General features: G+C 49.8%; 1 protein-coding gene across 1 annotated transcript in view; it reads left to right on the top strand.

Annotated features, from left to right (window-relative positions):
* The window catches only part of LOC107106187 (zinc finger protein 91-like), a 30,109-nt gene extending 12,525 nt beyond the window's left edge, over positions 1-17,584 (top strand). Inside the window, exon 3 of the mRNA XM_015406295.1 lies at positions 15,997-17,584. Coding sequence (XP_015261781.1) covers positions 15,997-17,584 — 1,588 coding nt within the window. The remainder of the gene's footprint in view (positions 1-15,996) is intronic.
* Positions 17,585-18,579: the final 995 nt, after the last annotated feature.

Genomic DNA, 18,579 nt, shown 5'->3' with positions numbered 1-18,579 from the left:
GGCTACTGCATAAGTTAGTTGGCTCTGGGGCCCTCCTCCCTGAGCCAAGACAAAAATGTGTGAGCCGGAGGCTAAAAGAACTGTGAGCTAGCTCACACTCACTCAGCTTAGAGGGAACACTGGGGGGGCCCCGTCTGGAGTCCCCCCCCCCCCCCCGCTTCTCTGCAGTCTTGCCCAAAGCTGCTTTGGGGTGAAGTTGGAATTTCCCAAGCAAGGTGGGATGGCTGCCACTTCAGTCTCCCCCACGCCTGCCCCAGTGGCCGCTGTTTTTCCTTCTCTGGCTATCGGTGTGTGAGTCAGTTTTGTGGGTTTTTAAAAATTTGCCACACATCTATCTGGCTACCTCAACATATTAATACAGAATATATTGTTTTTAAGACACTGGAACCATCCACTGTTTTGGGGGGGACTGTAGGGAGTTTGGGGCAGAAGTTGATACAGGGGACAGGACACATTTGCGCTCCTTTCTCCTGCTTGTCCACACATGGAGTGCGGTCAGACGGCGTCCCGGAGCGATTTAAACTTCTCCGGTTCCAATCGGATTGTATTTGATCCGGGACAAGCGCAGTCACATTACCCTCTCTTGCAGCACAGCACATCGCTCCCGGGCGTCCACACAGCAGTGCGCATTGGCGGGTTTTTTAAAACAAAAATGTTTTCGCAGTTTGCACACGTGCAGAACAAATTATCCCAAAGAGAATGCCCTGAAGCGAAGACTTCCCTTGAAACTTTTACAGCGAAACTGTCCTCCGTGAAGTCCCGGACTCGTCTGAAGCCCAAAACTAGGCACTGTTTTTTAATTCGTTTTATTATCGCCGGGGCGAAGCTTCGCCCAAGCGCATATCGCCGACGCAAAAAAAAAAGGTGGTTGAAAAGCGGAAGCCTCGAGCTTCTGAGCGGAAGTGGCTCTACACCGGCGGAGGTGCGATCACACAGCAGGAAAATGCGGCTAGAACCGGAGCACCAGAAAAACACCACTTGGGGACCTGGTAGCAGAATACTCCAGTTTAAAGGGTGTTTGAGCCGGTTGGCAACGGCTAGGGATGGGAGGCTGATGTTGGCTGTGTGATAGCGCCAGGGGTCATTTCATAGAAAAAGAGGTGCAGGAGCTCATTAGCATAACTTATTTGCATATGCCACACACCCCTGACATCCCCGGAAGTGTGTCAGAAAGCAACAGCCACCACTCAGGCTCCACTAGACTGTTTTGGATTGCTAGCTATTGGGGGGGGACCTGCAGATCTGTTCTTGCAGAGGAGGGAGAGCTTGTCCCTGAATAAAACCTGGTCTTAAAGGTGCCACTGGACTGTTTTGGCCGGGTGCAGCTTACCTGGCTGCTTCTTGCTCTGACTGAGGGCTGCTAGGAGCAGGGGGTGGGGCTTGTTGCATGTGCCCGCCCCCTGGGCTCTTTACTGCCGGAGCGCCGCTCCTGTGTGCTCCAGCAGGAAATGACCCCTGGATAGCGCGTAAGTAGTCCGTTTCTAACCGGCATGTATACCGGCTCAAATGCCCCGTCTGAACGCGCCCATGGATTCAAGGCAGCTTCGCATGAGATTGCAGGCAGAAGAACACATTTTGGGAGGCTTCCCTCAGCTAAAAAGGGACCGCCTTTCTCCGCATGTCCCCCAGAGACCACTAAGATCTGGATCCCAAAACCGCCTGGCTCTTCCGGGCTCGAAAGAGGCCAGGTTGGCTATAGCGAGGGCCACGGTCTTCTCCGTGGCGGTCCCTCACTGGTGGAATGAGCTCCCGGATGACATCAGGGCCCTGCGGGACCTTACACAGTTCTGTAGGGCCTGCAAGACGGAGCTCTTCTGCCAGGGCTGTCAAGTAGGATGCCGTGTCGACTTTATGGCCCTGGCCCTAACATCGACATCATTACCAACCTGGCCTTAACATCAGCACCACCAACAGCTGGAAGTTCCACAGCTCCGCAGGAGCCTGTCGCAGCCATTCAGTGATAACAATGTCGCCATCAGGGGTCATTTCCTGCAGGAGCGCACAGGAGCGGAGCTCCGGCAGTAAAGAGCCCAGGGGGTGGGCACATGCAACAAGCCCCACCTCCTTCTCCCAGCAGCCCTCAGTCAGAGCAAGAAGCAGCCAGGTAAGTTGCAGAGCCCCCCCCCCCCAGGCCGGGCCCCCGGCCCCAAACGACCGCACCTTTAAGACCAAGTCTTATTCAGGTACAAGCTCTCCCTCCTCTGTGAGGACAGATCTGCACGTCCCCCCCCCCCAGTAGCTAGCAATCCAAAAAAGTCCAATGGAGCCTGAGTGGTGGGTGTTGCCTTCTGACACACTTCCGGTGATGTCAGGGGGTGTGGTGTATGCAAATAAGTTGTGCTAATGAGTTGTGCTAATGAGCTCCTGCACCTCTTTTTCTACGAAATGACCCCATCTTGTAATAACATCATGTTTTGTGTAACTACGGTTTTATACTTAAACTTATTTTAATGTCGTGAGCCGCCCTGAGCCCACCTGAGCCTTAAATATAAATCTAAGAAATAATAAAATCTCCCCACCACAGAAACGTACCGTGGCCAGCCCAGGCAGAGAGTACAAAAACCTATTCCCTGCAGGGCTAGTTTTCTGTGTGCGGGGAGAACTTAACTCTAAGCTGGCGTCTCTCACCTGCCGCCTCATCTCATCCCCTCATTCTCAGCTCATTCTCCTAAAAGGTGGGGGGGAGAGGCAGGAAGGTTTTGGCTTCCCTCAGAGGGGAGGAGGGAGGGTTGTGCCTTCGGGCAGGGAAAGGGACTCCCCTCCCAGGAATGAGTTGGCAGAGTTTGGGAGGAAGCGTTTCCAGGAGATGAGGGGATGGATGGATAAGGACGGTAGGACCCCCCCCCCCCAAAAAAAAATGGCCTGTTGAGGGGAGAGATGTGGGGCCAAAGGCTCCTGAGCCTTGATGGATGAAATCCAGTATCTTGAATGGTGCCCTGGATCCGTTCTGGAGAGAGGTTCACTCCAGGGACGGGTACAGAAAATGTGCTTGGAGAAGAAAAGGGATTCCCACCCTCTTTCTTTCTTTCTCTCCCTCCCAGGCAGGAGTGGAAGGACACCCCGCTGTCTCCTTTGTGCACTGAAGGGAAAAGAGCAGCCATGCAGCCAGCTCAGGTATGGGGGGGGGGCAGTAAGGATGGTTTCTTCTGGGTTGTAATGTTCAAAGGATCAGGCTCATTCCCGTTGCTTCCAGTGTTCCCTACCGGGAAGGCACAACAACGGCCTCCCCCTATCTAGGGCGGTTTTTGCAGAGAAGCGGGACAATTGCAACATTACTGTTGATTTGGACAAACTTCAAATGTCTCCGTAACAATATTTAATTTTCCACGGAAACCCATTCAGTCCTTTGTCATCCAGACCAATGCTCCCCCTAAGGCAGTGATGGCGAACCTTTTAGAGATGGCGTGCCCAAACTGCGACCCAAAACCCACTTATTGATCGCAAAGTGCCAGCACGGCAATTTAACCTGAATACTGAGGTTTTACTTTAGAAAAAAACAACTCACACATTAACTTAAGATGATCCAAACCAAGTAAGGAAAGCAATCCCAAATGTTTACTTAAAATTATTTGACAGAGAATTTGACACTTTAATGATGGTCTGGGCCTGGCTGGGGCGATGGCACGCGTGCCCACAGAGAGGGCTCTGAGTGCCACCTCTGGCACCCGTGCCATAGGTTCGCCACCACTGCCCTAAGCTGTGGAGTCTCGTGAACAAAGATTCCGCTTTGTGAGCGACTGGGCATGAGAGTGGTGAGCGAGCGATTTGGCCACTGCATCAGTTAGTTCGGTCTGGAGCCCATCCCTTCCTGAGCTAAGAGAAAAATGGGTGAGCCGGAAGCTAAAAAAAACCCTGCGAGCTAGCTCACACTCACTCAGCTTAGGGGGAACTTTGATCCCAACGTCTCTGGCCTCTTCCCCAGAAGGCTGCTAGCCCACTGCGACTGAGGACCGCCCCTCAGCTTCCAAAACGCTCCCAAGGAGGGCGCTGGGGTGGGTGGTGGGTGGGGAGGTGTCTCTTCTCGCCATTTCTTTGTGCTGCTCTTACCCTATTAGTGAACTCTGTCCGTTTTTGGCTTTCCCTCGTGGACCGGCTTTCCAGGGATGTGAAGAGATTGCTTCCTTCTCCTCCTCGTTGCAGGCCGGGGTGTCCTTCGAGGAGGTGGCCGTGGACTTCACCCGGGGGGAGTGGGCCCTGCTGCGCCCGGCCCAGAGAGCGCTCTACAAGGAGGTCATGCTGGAGAATTTCTGGAACGTGGCCTCTCTGGGTGAGGAGGAGCCTTTTCTCCCTCTTGACGTGGTGTCAGGCCGTCTGCCCTGGTCCCAGTGGCTGGTCTCTGCCTCCCTCCGCGATCCTTCCTCTGAGGTGGGGAGGGTCCTGTGCTCTCCTTGTAGAGGGGGGGTCCTGGGCCTGAGCCGAAGTGAGAGGGCATCAGAAGAGGTTCCAGGGGAGGCCCGGTCTGGAGATGGTGGGGGGGGGGTGGTTTATGCAGGGGCTTCCCTCCTGGCCTCCCTCCTGCCAACCTAGCCGTTCGGAAGCAAGAAATTGCAAGTAGATAAATAGGGACCACTTGGGTGGGAAGGGAACAGCGTTCCGTGCGCCTTGGTGTTTAGTCATGCTGGACACATGACCACGGAGACATCTTCGGACAGCGCCGGCTCTTCGGCTTGGAAACTGAGATGAGCACCGCAACCCGAGAGTCGGATTCGACTGGCTTTCGAGCAAGGGAACCTTTACCTTTACCTTCCCTCCTGGGCCTGGCCTTCCCTGGGCTGGGAAGTGGCCGTGGAAGGAGCTCTGCCGTCTTTTCTGTCCTTTAGTTCTCAGCTGGCGCTTCCATCTCAGCGTGGCAGGGAACAGGCAGAGAACTGCCAGTGCCGGTCTTCTGCCAGCACCCTTCTAGTTGCTGGGGGACTGCCCCACAAGATAGAAAGAGGTTTCATTTAAGGTCCGCCGCCTCACTTTGTTTTGATTCCCAGAGAAGAGGTTCCTAGAGACCCAAGAGGAAGAAGGTGCTTGATCAGACTTGAAGGGAATAATTGCCCGGATCCTTTGAAATACAAAATGAGTTTTCTGTATAGCCCTTGGAAGAAAGCTCCTCCTAAAAGCAGACAATCCTGACTTGCTGAGATCATTTCAGATTCCCGCCACGAGAAATGGGTCAGCTTTTGGGACAACAAATGACAAATACTGCTGGAGACGCAAAGGGATTTTCTTCTGCGAAACGTCTTAACGCGTTCAAGCGAACAACCCTGGTCTGCTTCCTGAGTTAGTCATAAAGGGACAGACTTCAGGCTCCTAACAGAGCTGTAAAAAGGTAAAGGTAAAGGTTCCCTTGCTCGAAAGCCAGTCGAGTCCGCCTCTAGGGTTGCGGTGCTCATCTCCGTTTCCAAGCCGAAGAGCCAGCGCGGTCCGAAGACATTTCCGTGGTCATGTGGCCGGCATGACTAAACACCGAGGCGCACGGAACGCTGTTACCTTCCCACCGAAGGGGTCCCTATTTATCTCCTTGCAATTTCTTGCTTTCGAACTGCTAGGTTGGCAGGAGCTGGAACTAGAGACGGGAGCTTACTCCGTCATGCGGCACACTCGGGTCTCGAACTGCTGAACTACCGACCTTCCACAGCCTGCAGTTCAGCGTCTTAACCACTTGAGCCACCGCAGCTGTAAGGAAGTACAAAATGGTTGTTTTTGAGTGAATCTCAGATCACGGTTCGCATTGTTCCAAACAGATGTGGGCAAAGGAAATAAATGACTTAAATCCTGGAACTAGCAGATACGACAGGGTGATCTGATTCCACTGTCACAGGACACCCCTTCCCCCAAGAGATAGGGGGGATGAAGTGTATACGGTCTGAGACTCAGCCATACATTTCAGGTCAGGTTCCTCCGTCTAAGCCACTAGTAGTGCCCCTAAAGAGACCAGGGATGCCGGCCTCCAGGTGGGTTCCCCTGTACTTACAGCTCACCTCCAGTCTACAGAGATGAGTTGGTTTGGAGGCTGGACTCTATGGCATTGTACCCTACTGAAGGTCCCTGGCCTCCCCAGGCTCCACCCCCAAATCTCCAGGAGTTTCCTAACTGGAATCTCGCAATCCTTCTCGACCTGGCAACCCTAAAGGAGACAGACACACCCTTCAATTGGCAGCTGTGATCGACTTTCTCCCTCTTTCTTCATCTCTTCCTTTTTTCTCTCACTGTGGCCCAGAGTCACCCTAGTGTTTCTCCCTGCTGCTCTGACGCTGCTCCCGGTTTCTGCTGGGGGGGGGCTCCCCGTGTCCCCCTCCAGATCTTCTGGTTCCCCGGCTCCTGTCTTCCCCCCGTTTGGCCATGTTTCCAACATAACTCTCCCTCTCCTTGGATCCCCAGCCCCCCTCTAAGCACTGCTTCGTTCCCTTTCCATCTCTCATCCAGCCTTCCTTCTCTTGTGTTCTTCAGGGATACACACACAACCCTGCAACCCTATCACAGGGTGGCGACGAATGAGACATAGTGTCGGACTCTTGGACAGAATTACCCTCAGCAACACTCTCTGGTCTTGTTGTTCAGTCGCACAGTCGAGTCCGACTCTTCGCGACCCCATGGACCAGATCACGCCAGGCCTTCCGGTCTTCCGCCGTCCTCTGAAGTTTGCTCAGAACATAACATAAGAACACGAGAGACGCCAGTGTTGGATCAGGCCAAAGGCCCATCCAGTCCAACACTCGGTGTCCCACAGTGGCCAGAAATACCAGGGGCCATCAGGAGGTCCACCAGTGGGGCCAGGACACTAGAAGCCCTCCCACTGTTGACCCCCCCAAGCACCAACAAGACAGAGCATCACTTGCCCCAGAGTCCCTATCTATACCTTGTGGCTAATAGCCACTGATGGACCTCTGCTCCATATGCTTATCTAATTCCCTTTTGAAGCCGTCCATGCTTGTAGCCGCCACCACTTCAGTTTCATGTTCGTTGCATCTATGACACTTTCTAACCATCTCATCCTTTGCTGTCCCCGTCTTCTTTGACCTTCAATCTTTCCCAGCATCAGGGTCTTCTCCAGTGAGTGCTCCCTTCTCATTGGGTGGCCAAAGTATTTGAGCTTCAGTTTCATTACCTGGCCTTCCAGGGAACAGTCAGAGTTGATTTCTTTTAGGATTGACTGATTTGATCTCCTTGCAGTCCAAGGGACTCTCAAGACTCTTCTCCAGCACCATAGTTCAAAAGAATCATGCATCACTGCCTTGTCGTGGCGAGGGGGCTTGCGTGGTTCGATGAGGCTGTGGGCTATGCCGTGGAGGGCCACCCAAGACGGACAGGCCACAGCAGAGAACTCAGACCAAGCGTGATCCCCTGGAGAAGGAAATGGCAACCCACTCCAGTATTTTTGCCAAGAAAACCCCATGGACTCTCTGGTAGTGATTTGTTTATTGAGAAATAAAGATGATCCAAGCGAAGACTCTCTCTGAGTCAGAGCTGGTATTTTGGTGCCAAACCCCAAAGTTATAGTCAATGCAAACATAAGCCCCTCCAATCATTCGACACGTTCATTCCCACCTAGCAGTTTGTGTTTCCCCCAACCCCACCGTTACATTATCTCTAAAGCGTTGCAAGCAGAGATGCACGTCAAGGTTATCCCAGAAGGGCGACTGTCTTAGGAAAGTTACTCTTGCTGCTACAATAGAGCTGTTCACACACTCAGGCACACACACCCCTTTCCTGTAGGAATTTCCCTCCCCACTGCTTTCCCCAGAATTTATGGCAAACTAGAATCACAGAATGTTAAGAGTTGGAAGGGACCTTGCAGGTCATCTAGTCCGACCCACTGCACTCTGCAGGAGCGTAACTGAAAGATAGCCCTACATACCTACAACCAGGGGTCATTTCCTGCAGGAGCACACAGGAGCGGAGCTCCGGCAGTAAAGAGCCCAGGGGGCAGGCACATGCAACAAGCTCCACCTCCTGCTCCCAGCAGCCCTCAGTCAGAGCAAGAAGCAGCCAGGTAAGTTGCAGAGCCCCCTTACCCCACCCAAAACAGTCCAGTGGCACCTTTAAGACCAAGTTTTATTCAGGTAGGAGCTCTCCCTCCTCTGTGAGGACAGATCTGCACATCCCACCCACCCCAAAAAAACTAGCAATCCAAAACAGTCCAGTGGAGCCTGAGCGGTGGGTATTGCCTTCTGACACACTTCCGGTGATGTCAGGGGGTGTGGCATATGCAAATGAGTTATGCTAATGAGCTCCTGCACCTCTTTTTCTACGAAATGTCCCCTGCCTACAACATACCCGAAAGATGGTCGTCCAGCCTCCGCTTGAAAACGTCCAGCAAAGGAGCATTCACCACCTCCCGAGGCAGTCTGGCAATTTGACATCAAAAATATTAGTAATTGTTGAACTAGGAGTTACCCAAATAGATATTTTAAATGTTTTGACTGCCAGCTGCTAACATCCTTTCTGTCTTGCCTTCAATCTATCCCTTTATGCTTTATGAGAGCCAGTTTGGCGTAGTGGTTAAGAGCGCAGACTCTGATCTGGGAGAATCGGGTTTGATTGCCCACTCCTCCACAAGCAGCTGCTGGTATGACCTTGGGTCAGTCGTAAGTTCTTTCAGAGCTGTTCTCTCAAGGGCAGTTCTCAGGAGAGCTCTCTCAGCCCCACCTACCTCACAGGGTTTCTGTTGCGGGGAGGAGAAGGGAAAGGAGATTGTAAGCCGCTCTGAGACTCCTCTGGGTAGTGAAGGGCGAGGTATAAATCCAATCTCTCCTTCTTAATAAAGATGCACCTTTTAAAAGGACATGTCTCACTACTTTGTGGTTAAATGCTGTACCCATCTGCAATCTGGGCCTACAGAGGCTGAGGTTCCGAGAGTCCTGGAGCGGGTGTATATCTGTGCATGGCCACATATCCATGCTCCTACAGATTCTCAGGATAACAAAAGAGGGATGAGTCCTCCTGACCCCATACTCTGCATCCCACCCCTATTAATTTCCTGTTCTGTGTTTCTGGAGGAACAGCAGTCTGGCTTGGAATTAGATCACAATGGGTACTCGTGTTAGTCTGTCTGTAGCAGTTAGGAGCTGCGGTGGCTCAAGTGGTTAAGAGGCTGAACTGCAGGCTGTGAAAGGTCGGTAGTTCAGCAGTTCGAGACCCGAGTGTGCCGCATGATGGAGTGAGCTCCCGTCTCTAGTTCCAGCTCCTGCCAACCTAGCAGTTCAAAAGCAAGAAATTGCAAGTAGATAAATAGGTACCACTTTGGTGGGAAGGGAACAGTGTTCCGTGCGCCTTGGTGTTTAGTCATGCCGAACACATGACCACGGAAACATCTTCGGACAGCGCTGGCTCTTTGGCTTTGAAACGGAGATGAGCACCGGCCGCCGCGCAGGGCTCTTTTTGTAGCAGGAACTCCTTTGCATATTAGGCGACACACCCCTAATGTAGCCAATCCTCCATGAGCTTACAGAGCTCTTCTTACAGGGGCTACTGTAAGCTCTTGGAGGATTGGCTATACTAGGGGTGTGTCGCCTAATATGCAAAGGAGTTCCTGCTACAAAAAGAGCCCTGCGTGCACCGCAACCCTAGAGTCAGATTTGACTGGCTTTCGAGCAAGGGAGACCTTTACCTTTTACTAGCAGTGGAAAAGAGCAAGAGTCCTGTAGCACCTGAAAGACTAACAAAATTTGTGGCAGGGGAGGAGCTTTTGTGAGTCACTAGGAGCAGAAGACGTGAGCAGTGACTCACGGAACCCCATTCCTGCCACAGATTTTCGTAGTCTTTGGGCCCGATCACACGGCCGCCCATGCTGCGCATTTCCCAGTAAGTAGTAGTCTTTTGCAGGTCTCTCTTAAATCCGCGTTTTTGGCCGGTAGCGACTGGTTGGCGGCGGGGGCGCGACGCTTGCCAGATGTTGGCATCTGATCGCGCCGGTTTAATCCGCCCTCAACCCGTCCGTTTCATGGGGCAAATCCTCCCGTGTGACCGGGGCCTTTAAGATGTTACTGGAACATAACATAAGAACATAAGAGACGCCAATGTTGGATCAGGCCAAAGGTCTATCCAGTCCAACACTCTGTCACAAAGTGGCCAAAAATACAAGCCCCAGACCGAGAGTTCATATAAGAACATAAGAGAAGCCAGTGCTGGATCAGACCAATGGCCCATCCAGTCCAACACTCTGTCACACATTGGCCAAAAATACCAGGTGCCCTCAGGATGTCCAGCAGTGGGGCCAGGACACTAGAAGCCCTCCCACTGTTGCCCCCCCCCAAGCACCAAGAATACAGAGCATCCCTTGCCCCAGACCTAGAGTTCCTATAAAAACATAAGAGAAGCCAATGTTGGATCAGGCCAAAGGCCCATCAAGTCCAACACACTGTCACACAGTGGCCAAAAATACCAGGTGCCATCAGGAGGTCCAGCAGTGGGGTCAGGACACCAGAAGCCCTCCCACTGTTGACCCCCCCCCCAAGCACCAAGAATACAGAGCATCACTTGCCCCAGACCGAGAGTTCATATAAGAACATAAGAGAAGCCAGTGCTGGATCAGACCAATGGCCCATCCAGTCCAACACTCTTGTCACACAGTGGCCAAAAATACCAGGTGCCATCAGGAGGTCCACCAGTGGGGCCAGGACATTAGAAGCCCTCCCACTGTCCCCCCCCCCCCGAAGCACCAAGAAGACAGAGTGTTGCCATCTTCTATCGGTTTGGAATTGTTGAATTTATGGGCACACAGAAGGGGTCCCAAGAGGCCCAGAGTTGGGTGTACATGTGTGCATAGCCACATATACGTGCTCTTAGAGAGTCTCAGGATAATTCCATTACTTACCTGCAGGGTTCCCTCTAAGCTGAGTTAGTGTGAGCTAGCTCACATTTTTTTAGCCTCCGTTCTCTGGCTCCTGTTTTAGCTCAGGAAGGATGGCTCCAGAGCAAACTAATTTATGCAGCAGCCAAATTGCTCGCTCACAACTTTAATCTCAGTAGCTCACAAAGTAGAATTTTTGCTCACAGGACTCCACAGCTTAGAGGGAACATTGCTTACCTGTTGTGTGTTTCTGGAGGGACAGTCAACTTGGCTTGGAATTGTTGAATTTATGGACACACAGAAGAGATCTAATTTTGTGTGGGGGGGGTTCCCTGGTAAACAGGACCTCTGATTGCCAAACCTGACCTCATATCCTGGCTGGAAGAAGAGGAAGGGCTGTTTCTCCGGAGCTGTGATGAAGAGGAGGGGTTGGCAGGTAGGGGCTGAAGATACCTGTCTTGGGACGGTGTGTTGCCTGCACTTCCTCGGAACAGCTGGTGAATTTCTATGGCCTTGCTTATCCTCACCGTTTGCGTTTTCCCCCAAAAGAGTTAGGATGAACTGTGGATGCTGAGATGGTGCTTGTAGATCTTCAGCCCGGGGCAAGAGGCAGTTCCCTTCTCCCTAGTCTTATGACCAGTGCTCCCTCTAAGCTGTGAAGTCCTGTGAGCAAACATTCTACTTTGTGAGCTCCTGGTGTTAAACTTGTGAGCGAGTGATTTGGCTACTGCATAAATCAGTTTGCTCTGGAGCAATGCTCCTTCTAAGCAGTGGAGTCTTGCGAGCAAAAATCCCACCTTCTGAGCTACTGGCCTTAAAGTTGTGAGCGAGCGATTTAATCGGTTTGCTCTGGAGCAATGCTCCCTCTAAGCAGTGGAGTCCTGCGAGCAAAAATCCCACCTTCTGAGCTACTGGCCTTAAAGTTGTGAGCGAGCGATTTGGCTACTGCATAAATCAGTTTGCTCTGGAGCCATTCTCCCTGAGCGAAGACAAAAACGTGTGAGCTGGAGGCTAAAAAACTGTGAGCTAGCTCACACTAACTCAGCTTAGAGGGAACACTGCTCTGGAGCCCTCCTTCCTGAGCTAAGACAAAAATCTGTGAGCTGGCTCACAATAACTCACCTTAGAGGGAACACTGCTTATGGCCCCGATGCTGCGTCTAGCCTAGTATTGTCCACTCTGGAAGGCAGGGTCTTTCTGGCCAGGGTGTTTCCCCAGGCCTCTTTCGCCTGAGATCCCTTTAACTAGAGTTGCCAGGCCTCTTCGTGCCTGCAAAGCAAAGCATGTGCTTTGTGGTAGAGATATGACTCAAAGCAGTCCCCCCAAAAAAGAAGGGGGGAAGCCAGTGTACAAAGCAAGAAACAAAAAAGAACACCACTGGCAAAAAAAATACTGCACAAGCAAGTCAGCAAGTATATAATGATCAAATAAGCATAATAGCAAGTGTGATATAAATCAAATAAACATAACAAGTATGATATAAAGCAGTCCCAGGCAATGTTCCCTCTAAGCTGTGGAGTCTGGTGAGCTAAAATTCTACTTTGTGGGCTTCTGGCATTAAAGCTGTGAGCGAGCGATTTGGCTACTGCATAAATTAGTTTGCTCTGGAGCCATCCTTCCTGAGCGAAGACAAAAATATGTGAGCCAGAGGCTAAAAAATCGTGAGCTAGTTCACACTAACTCAGCTTAGAGGGAACACTGGTCCCAGGCAGCTCTCTCGTGACCAGGGTTCCCTCTAAGCTGTGGAAGTCTTGTGAGCAAAAACTTTACTTTGTGAGCTACTGCCATTAAAGTTGTGAGCCAGCGATTTGGCTGCTGCGTGAATTAGTTTGCTCTGGAGCCATCCTTCCTGAGCTATGACAAAAATGTGTGAGCTGGAGGCCAAAAAACTGTGAGCTGGCTCACACTCACTCAGCTTGGAGAGAACCCTGCTTGTGACCACCTTTTACCTCCCCACCCCCAGCATGGAGCGGTGTTGCATGTGGTGGCGAAGGATCTGGTGCTGACAGTATGCCAGTATAAAATCCAACATCTCACATATTTATTCATTCATTCATTCATTCATCCAACATATCCTGCCCTCCCCCGCCTGGCAGGCTCAGGGCGGGTTACATCAAATTTAATAAAATACAACGTATGCAATTAAAACACTGATAAAATACCACAGTGACCTTCATCCAGTGCCGTTGTCATTGACGTTAAAACCTCACAGATGCCAGCTCTTAATATGCAGTTCCGACCCATTGAGTGGAGGCCCAGTAAAGAGGGAGGGACGTCCATCGCCCTAGTTAAAAGCCTGGTGGAAGAGCTCCGTCTCGCAGGCCCTGCGGAACTGTAAAAGGTCCCGCAGGGCCCTGATCTCGTACGGGAGCTCATTCCACCAGGTAGGAATGAGGAAGTCCCAGAGTTTCCCAGGATATGTTTAAACCCTAGTCAAGATTCATCTCTTCCAATTAATGCCCGATTGCATGTTATCTGGATCTGCCCAAAAGGAAGCTGTTTACGTACCCCAACAAATGGGCAGGAGGGGTCTTGGTAAAGGGGGGGGGCTACACAGCAGATTCCCCCATGGGGGTGAGGGAAGGGAGCAGGGACAAAGCAATGATGGTTCATATCGCAGGAGCAGGCAGGCTGGCCCAGTGCACATTCGGATGTCACCCTCTCACTTCTGAGTTTGGGTTCGCTTTTTGAATGTATATTTGACCCTTTTACAGAGGCATCGATCTCATTTGTTACGAAGGCCTGATCTCCTGTTAATGTCCCAGTTTCTAAACCCTTCTCCCCCCACCTTTCCATGTTTGGTGTAATGGTTAAGTGTGCAGAGAATGTGGGAGAACCGGGTTTGATTACCCCACTCCTCCACTTGCACTTGGCTGGATGACCTTGGGCAAGCCGTAGTTCCGATAAGAGCTGTTTAAGGATCCTTTCTAGCTCCTTGTGGCAGGCTGTCCTTTCCAGTTTCAGTCTCCTTCTGATTTCTTGGGTGCATTCTGCCCTTTGGTTGATAACGGGACCAAGGAGTTCATGACCTAATTTCAGACTTTTTTTTTTTGCTGCGTGCTCATGCCAGGTATGGTAAAATGACAGTGAATGAGGAATTTACTTTTGTTCATCCTGTCTTTACTGGAAAGCAGTGAGAAATTTCCCTCTTCCTTACCCTTTCCCTCATCGTTCCTTTTATAGCTGGAGTTTACTGTCTGCTTGCCCCCCTCCGGCTTGAATTAGACTTCCGGTCTGTCAGCCACACCATAAAACAGGGGTGTCAAACATGCGGCCCGGGGGCCGGAAGAGGCCCCCTAGGGCTTCCATCAGGCCTGCAGTGGAACTGGCCATCTCCTGCTTCCAGTTCTGCTGCTGCATCATAGCTTGCTTCGCCAGACTCTCTTAATCACTCAGCCATTTCATGTTTTAACCTGGGTCCTGGACTCAGAACTCTGAGCATGAGATTTCCGTGGCAAATGTCAATAAATCAAAAGTAGGTTTGCAGCTTTACAGAGCTTAATGTTTTGAGCATGTTTTTATTTTAAGTTTTTAAAAAGATGTGTCTGTGCCCTTTAGAAAGTTTATATCTCCGCTACCTGGCATTACATTTTCTGACACACATGGCCTGGCCCGACAAGGTCTCATTTATGTCAGATCCGGCCCTCGTAACAAATGAGTTCGACACCCCTGCCATAAAAGAATCAGCCAACACAGTTGCAGCCTGTCCACTAGGTTGCCCCAAGTGATGGCCTACACAGCCAGCTCTGGAGCGGCTTCTATTGCCCTCCCAGCCTCTACAATACCACCGTCCCTAGCCTGACTGCCCATCAGAAAGGAAAAAAATCCGCTTTCCCTAGATCTAAAACTTACCTCTGTGATGTTAAAGAGAAAGAACTTCATCGTTTCAGCTTTCTTGTTCTCATTAGACTACCTTCCTCTCCATCTGCACCTTCCTTCAGACCTTCTGCCATATGATCAAGCATGAATGGCTGTCCCTCTCTTAACAAAAGCCCTTCGTTTTCCTCCCTTGTAAAGTCCTTGTCCTCTATGCCCTGTTGTTGGCCCTCCAGAGGAACTGGTTGGCCACTGAATGAGACAGGATGGTGGACTAGATGGACCATTGGTCTGATCCATCAGGGCTCTTCTTATGTTCACTACTGGTGATCACATACAGGTCTCAGCCAAAACCCGTTGAGTGCATCATTGACAGCCTATACGATGATATGCCTCTCTCATAGGCATTGGGAGGGAAACCTTTTCTTGCCTCTTAAATTTAAACAGCTTCTAACCCAGAACAAAGTCTTTCCTAACATGGACACAGAAACTGGGACCAGGGCATGCAACAAACTCTGCCCCTATGTTCATTTGGACAAGATGATCACAAGACCTAACAACATCAGACATACCATCTCAGGTTCATTCACTTGTTATCTTCCAGGGTTGTCTATGCCAGCAAATGGCAGCAGTGCCCTTCCACTCTATTCATCAGACAAACAGGTCAATCCCTACACAAAAGGATGAATGGAGCTAAGAGTGACAGTCCTTAAAAAGAGAAGCTTCAAGGAGAAACTAAATTGCACGACTGCTGAATTTAAGTTCATTCACAAATTCAGAACAATGGACCCCCCAGGACTGAACAGGGACATAGGATTCTTTTCTCACAGGTGCTAATTTTCTGCCCCAAAGCCTTTCTGTTCTGCCTCTAAGCATTTATCCTTTGTGCTAATCTAGCTAGTTACAATTTGCATGGTACCACAGCATCCTGAGTTCCTTTCCTGCAATACCCCTCCCACCCCCTGATGGGGATATAAAGACTGAGCGATCTCCATTCTGAATCAAATATGATGAAGAGAGCCTTGAATCCGAAAGCTTATACCCAGAAACCCTTGTTTGTCTTTAGGTGCTACTGGACTCAAAATTAGGTGTGTGTGGAAAGTGTCATATTGTCATACCAGGTATCCCTTTCTCTCAGCAGGAGATGTGTGGCAGTTGGCAGCTGAAGTAGAAGAACACCGATTGGTGGAAAAAGAGGATACATATTCAGATGCGAAAGAGACGTTTGAATATTCAGATGCACCAAGGAAGGAAGAGGGAAACCACCCACCTAAAGGTCTCTTATGGCGGGATGACTCACTGTGGCAAAACATATGTCATGGAGAGAACAGGAATGAGCACCCTGCAAGCAGGGAAAATTGCACTGAAATTTCAGTTAATATTCAACGGATTTGTGACAGAAAGAAAATAGATAAATGCCTTGAGGGTGGGAAAAGTTTCAAGCAGAGAGTGCACGTTACATCCCATCAAAGAATTCACACAGGGGAGAAACCATATAAATGCCTGGAGTGTGGGAAAAGCTTCAGTCGTAGTTCCAATCTTACTTCCCATCAAACAATTCACACAGGGGAGAAACCATATAAATGCCTGGAGTGTGGGAAAAGCTTCAGTCAGAGTTCAAACCTCCGTGTTCATCAGAAAACTCACACAGGGGAGAAACCATATACATGCCTGGAGTGTGGAAAAGGTTTCACTGACAGTGCCAGTCTCACCTCCCATCAAAGAACTCACACAGGGGAGAAACCATATGAATGCCAAGAGTGTGGAAAAAGCTTCAGTTTCAGTTCAAACCTTAGTGTCCATCAGAAAATTCACACAGGGGAGAAACCATATAAATGCCTGGATTGTGGAAAATGTTTCGGTGATAGTGGAAAACTTACGTTGCATCAAAGAATTCACACAGGGGAGAAATCATATAGATGTCTGGAATGTGGAAGATGCTTCCGTGAGAGTGGAAAACTTACCTTGCATCAAAGAATTCACACAGGTGAAAAGCCATATAAATGCTTGGAGTGTGGAAAAAGTTTCAGTCAGAGTTCAAACCTTCATGTTCATCAGAAAACTCACACAGGCGAGAAACCCTATAAATGCCTGGAGTGTGGAAAAAGCTTCAGTTTCAGTTCAAACCTTAGTGTCCATCAGAAAATTCACACAGGGGAGAAACCATATAAATGCCTGGAGTGTGGAAAAAGCTTCAGTCAGAATTCACACCTTAATGTTCATCAGAAAATTCACACAGGGGAGAAACCATATGAATGCCTGGAGTGTGGGAAAAGCTTCAGTCAGAGTGGAAAACTTACTTTGCATCAAAGAATTCACACAGGAGAAAAACCATATAAATGCCTGGAGTGTGGACAGAGATTCAGTCAGAGTGGAAAGCTGACTTCCCATCAGAGAATTCACACAGGTGAGAAACCATACAAATGCCTGGAGTGTGGGAAAAGGTTCACTGACAGATCAGCTCATACTTCCCATCGAAGAATTCACACAGGGGAGAAACCATATAAATGCCTGGAGTGTGGGAAAAGCTTCACTGTAAGTTCCAGTCTTACTTCCCATCAGAGAATTCACACAGGGGAGAAACCATATAAATGCTTGGAGTGTGGAAAAGGTTTCAGTCAGAGTTCACAACTTTCTGTTCATCAGACAGTTCACACAGGGGAGAAACCATATAAATGCCTGGAGTGTGGGAAAAGCTTCAGTTGCAGTTCACACCTTAGTGTTCATCAGAAAATTCACACAGGGGAGAAACCATATAAATGCCTGGAGTGTGGAAAAAGCTTCAGGAAGAATGGACACCTTGCTTCTCACCAAAGGACTCACACAGGGGAGAAACCATATAAATGCCTAGAGTGTGGGAAAAGATTCAGTGAGAGTGGAAAACTAACTTTGCATCAGAGAATTCACACAAGAGAGAAACCATATAAATGCCTGGAGTGTGGGGAAAGCTTTACTGGCAGTTCCAATCTTAAGAACATAAGAACATAAGAGGCGCCAATGTTGGATCAGGCCAAAGGCCCATCCAGTCCAACACTCTGTGTCACACAGTGGCCAGAAATACCAGTGCCATCAGGAGGTCCAGCAGTGGGGCCAGGACATTAGAAGCCCTCCCCCTGTTGACCCCCCCCCCCCCAAGCACCAAGAAGACAGAGCATCACTTGCCCCAGAGCCCTTAGCTATACCTTGTGGCTAATAGCCACTGATGGACCTCTGCTCCATATGCTTATCTAATTCCCTTTTGAAGCCGTCCATGCTTGTAGCACCCACCACTTCCTGTGGCACTTCCCATCAAAGAACTCACACAGGGGAGAAACCATATAAATGCTTACAATGTGGGAAAAGGTTTCGTCAGAGTGCACACCTTACTTCCCACCAGAGGACTCACAAAGGGGAAAAAAACTGCAGTGTGATAAGAGATTCATCTTTCTTCCCACCGAAGAACATAGGGGAGAAGAAATATAAATGCTTGAAGTGTGGGGAAAGCTTCTGTTGGAGTAATCAGCTGACATACCACCAAATTTACACAGGGGAGAAACCATATGAATGCCCGGGGAAATGTGGGGAATGTGGGAAAAGCTTCAAGATTAGTACACAACTTACTTCCTATCAAAGAATTCACAGGGGAGAAACTATGTAAATGCCTGGAGTGTGAAAGAAACTTCTGTGAGAAAGTCTTATTTCTCCTCAAAGAATTCACGCAGGAGAGAAACCATACAAATGCCTGCAATGGGGGAAAAGGTTCCATCAGAGAGCACACCTTACTTCCCACCAGGGTAGAGGAAATATTTTTCAGATTCATGGTGTCAATTATATTTATGAATGTTTATGCATTATGTGTTTTCATAAACTCTGTAAAGTTCAATTCCTGGTCAGGAAAAGTACCAAAAGTTCAGGACCACCTCTCAGTCTTGACAGTTTATTAGTATAACTGAAGAAACAGGAGAGTTATTGCTCTGGAATTACGAACAACTGCTGTCTTTTGT

The sequence above is a fragment of the Gekko japonicus genome, unplaced genomic scaffold, assembly GCF_001447785.1.
Source record: "Gekko japonicus isolate JY-2015 unplaced genomic scaffold, Gekko_japonicus_V1.1 scaffold1578, whole genome shotgun sequence".
Classification (NCBI taxonomy): domain Eukaryota; kingdom Metazoa; phylum Chordata; class Lepidosauria; order Squamata; family Gekkonidae; genus Gekko; species Gekko japonicus.
The sequence above is the reverse complement of the archived record's forward strand: the minus strand, read 5'-3'. Positions and strand labels throughout refer to the sequence as shown.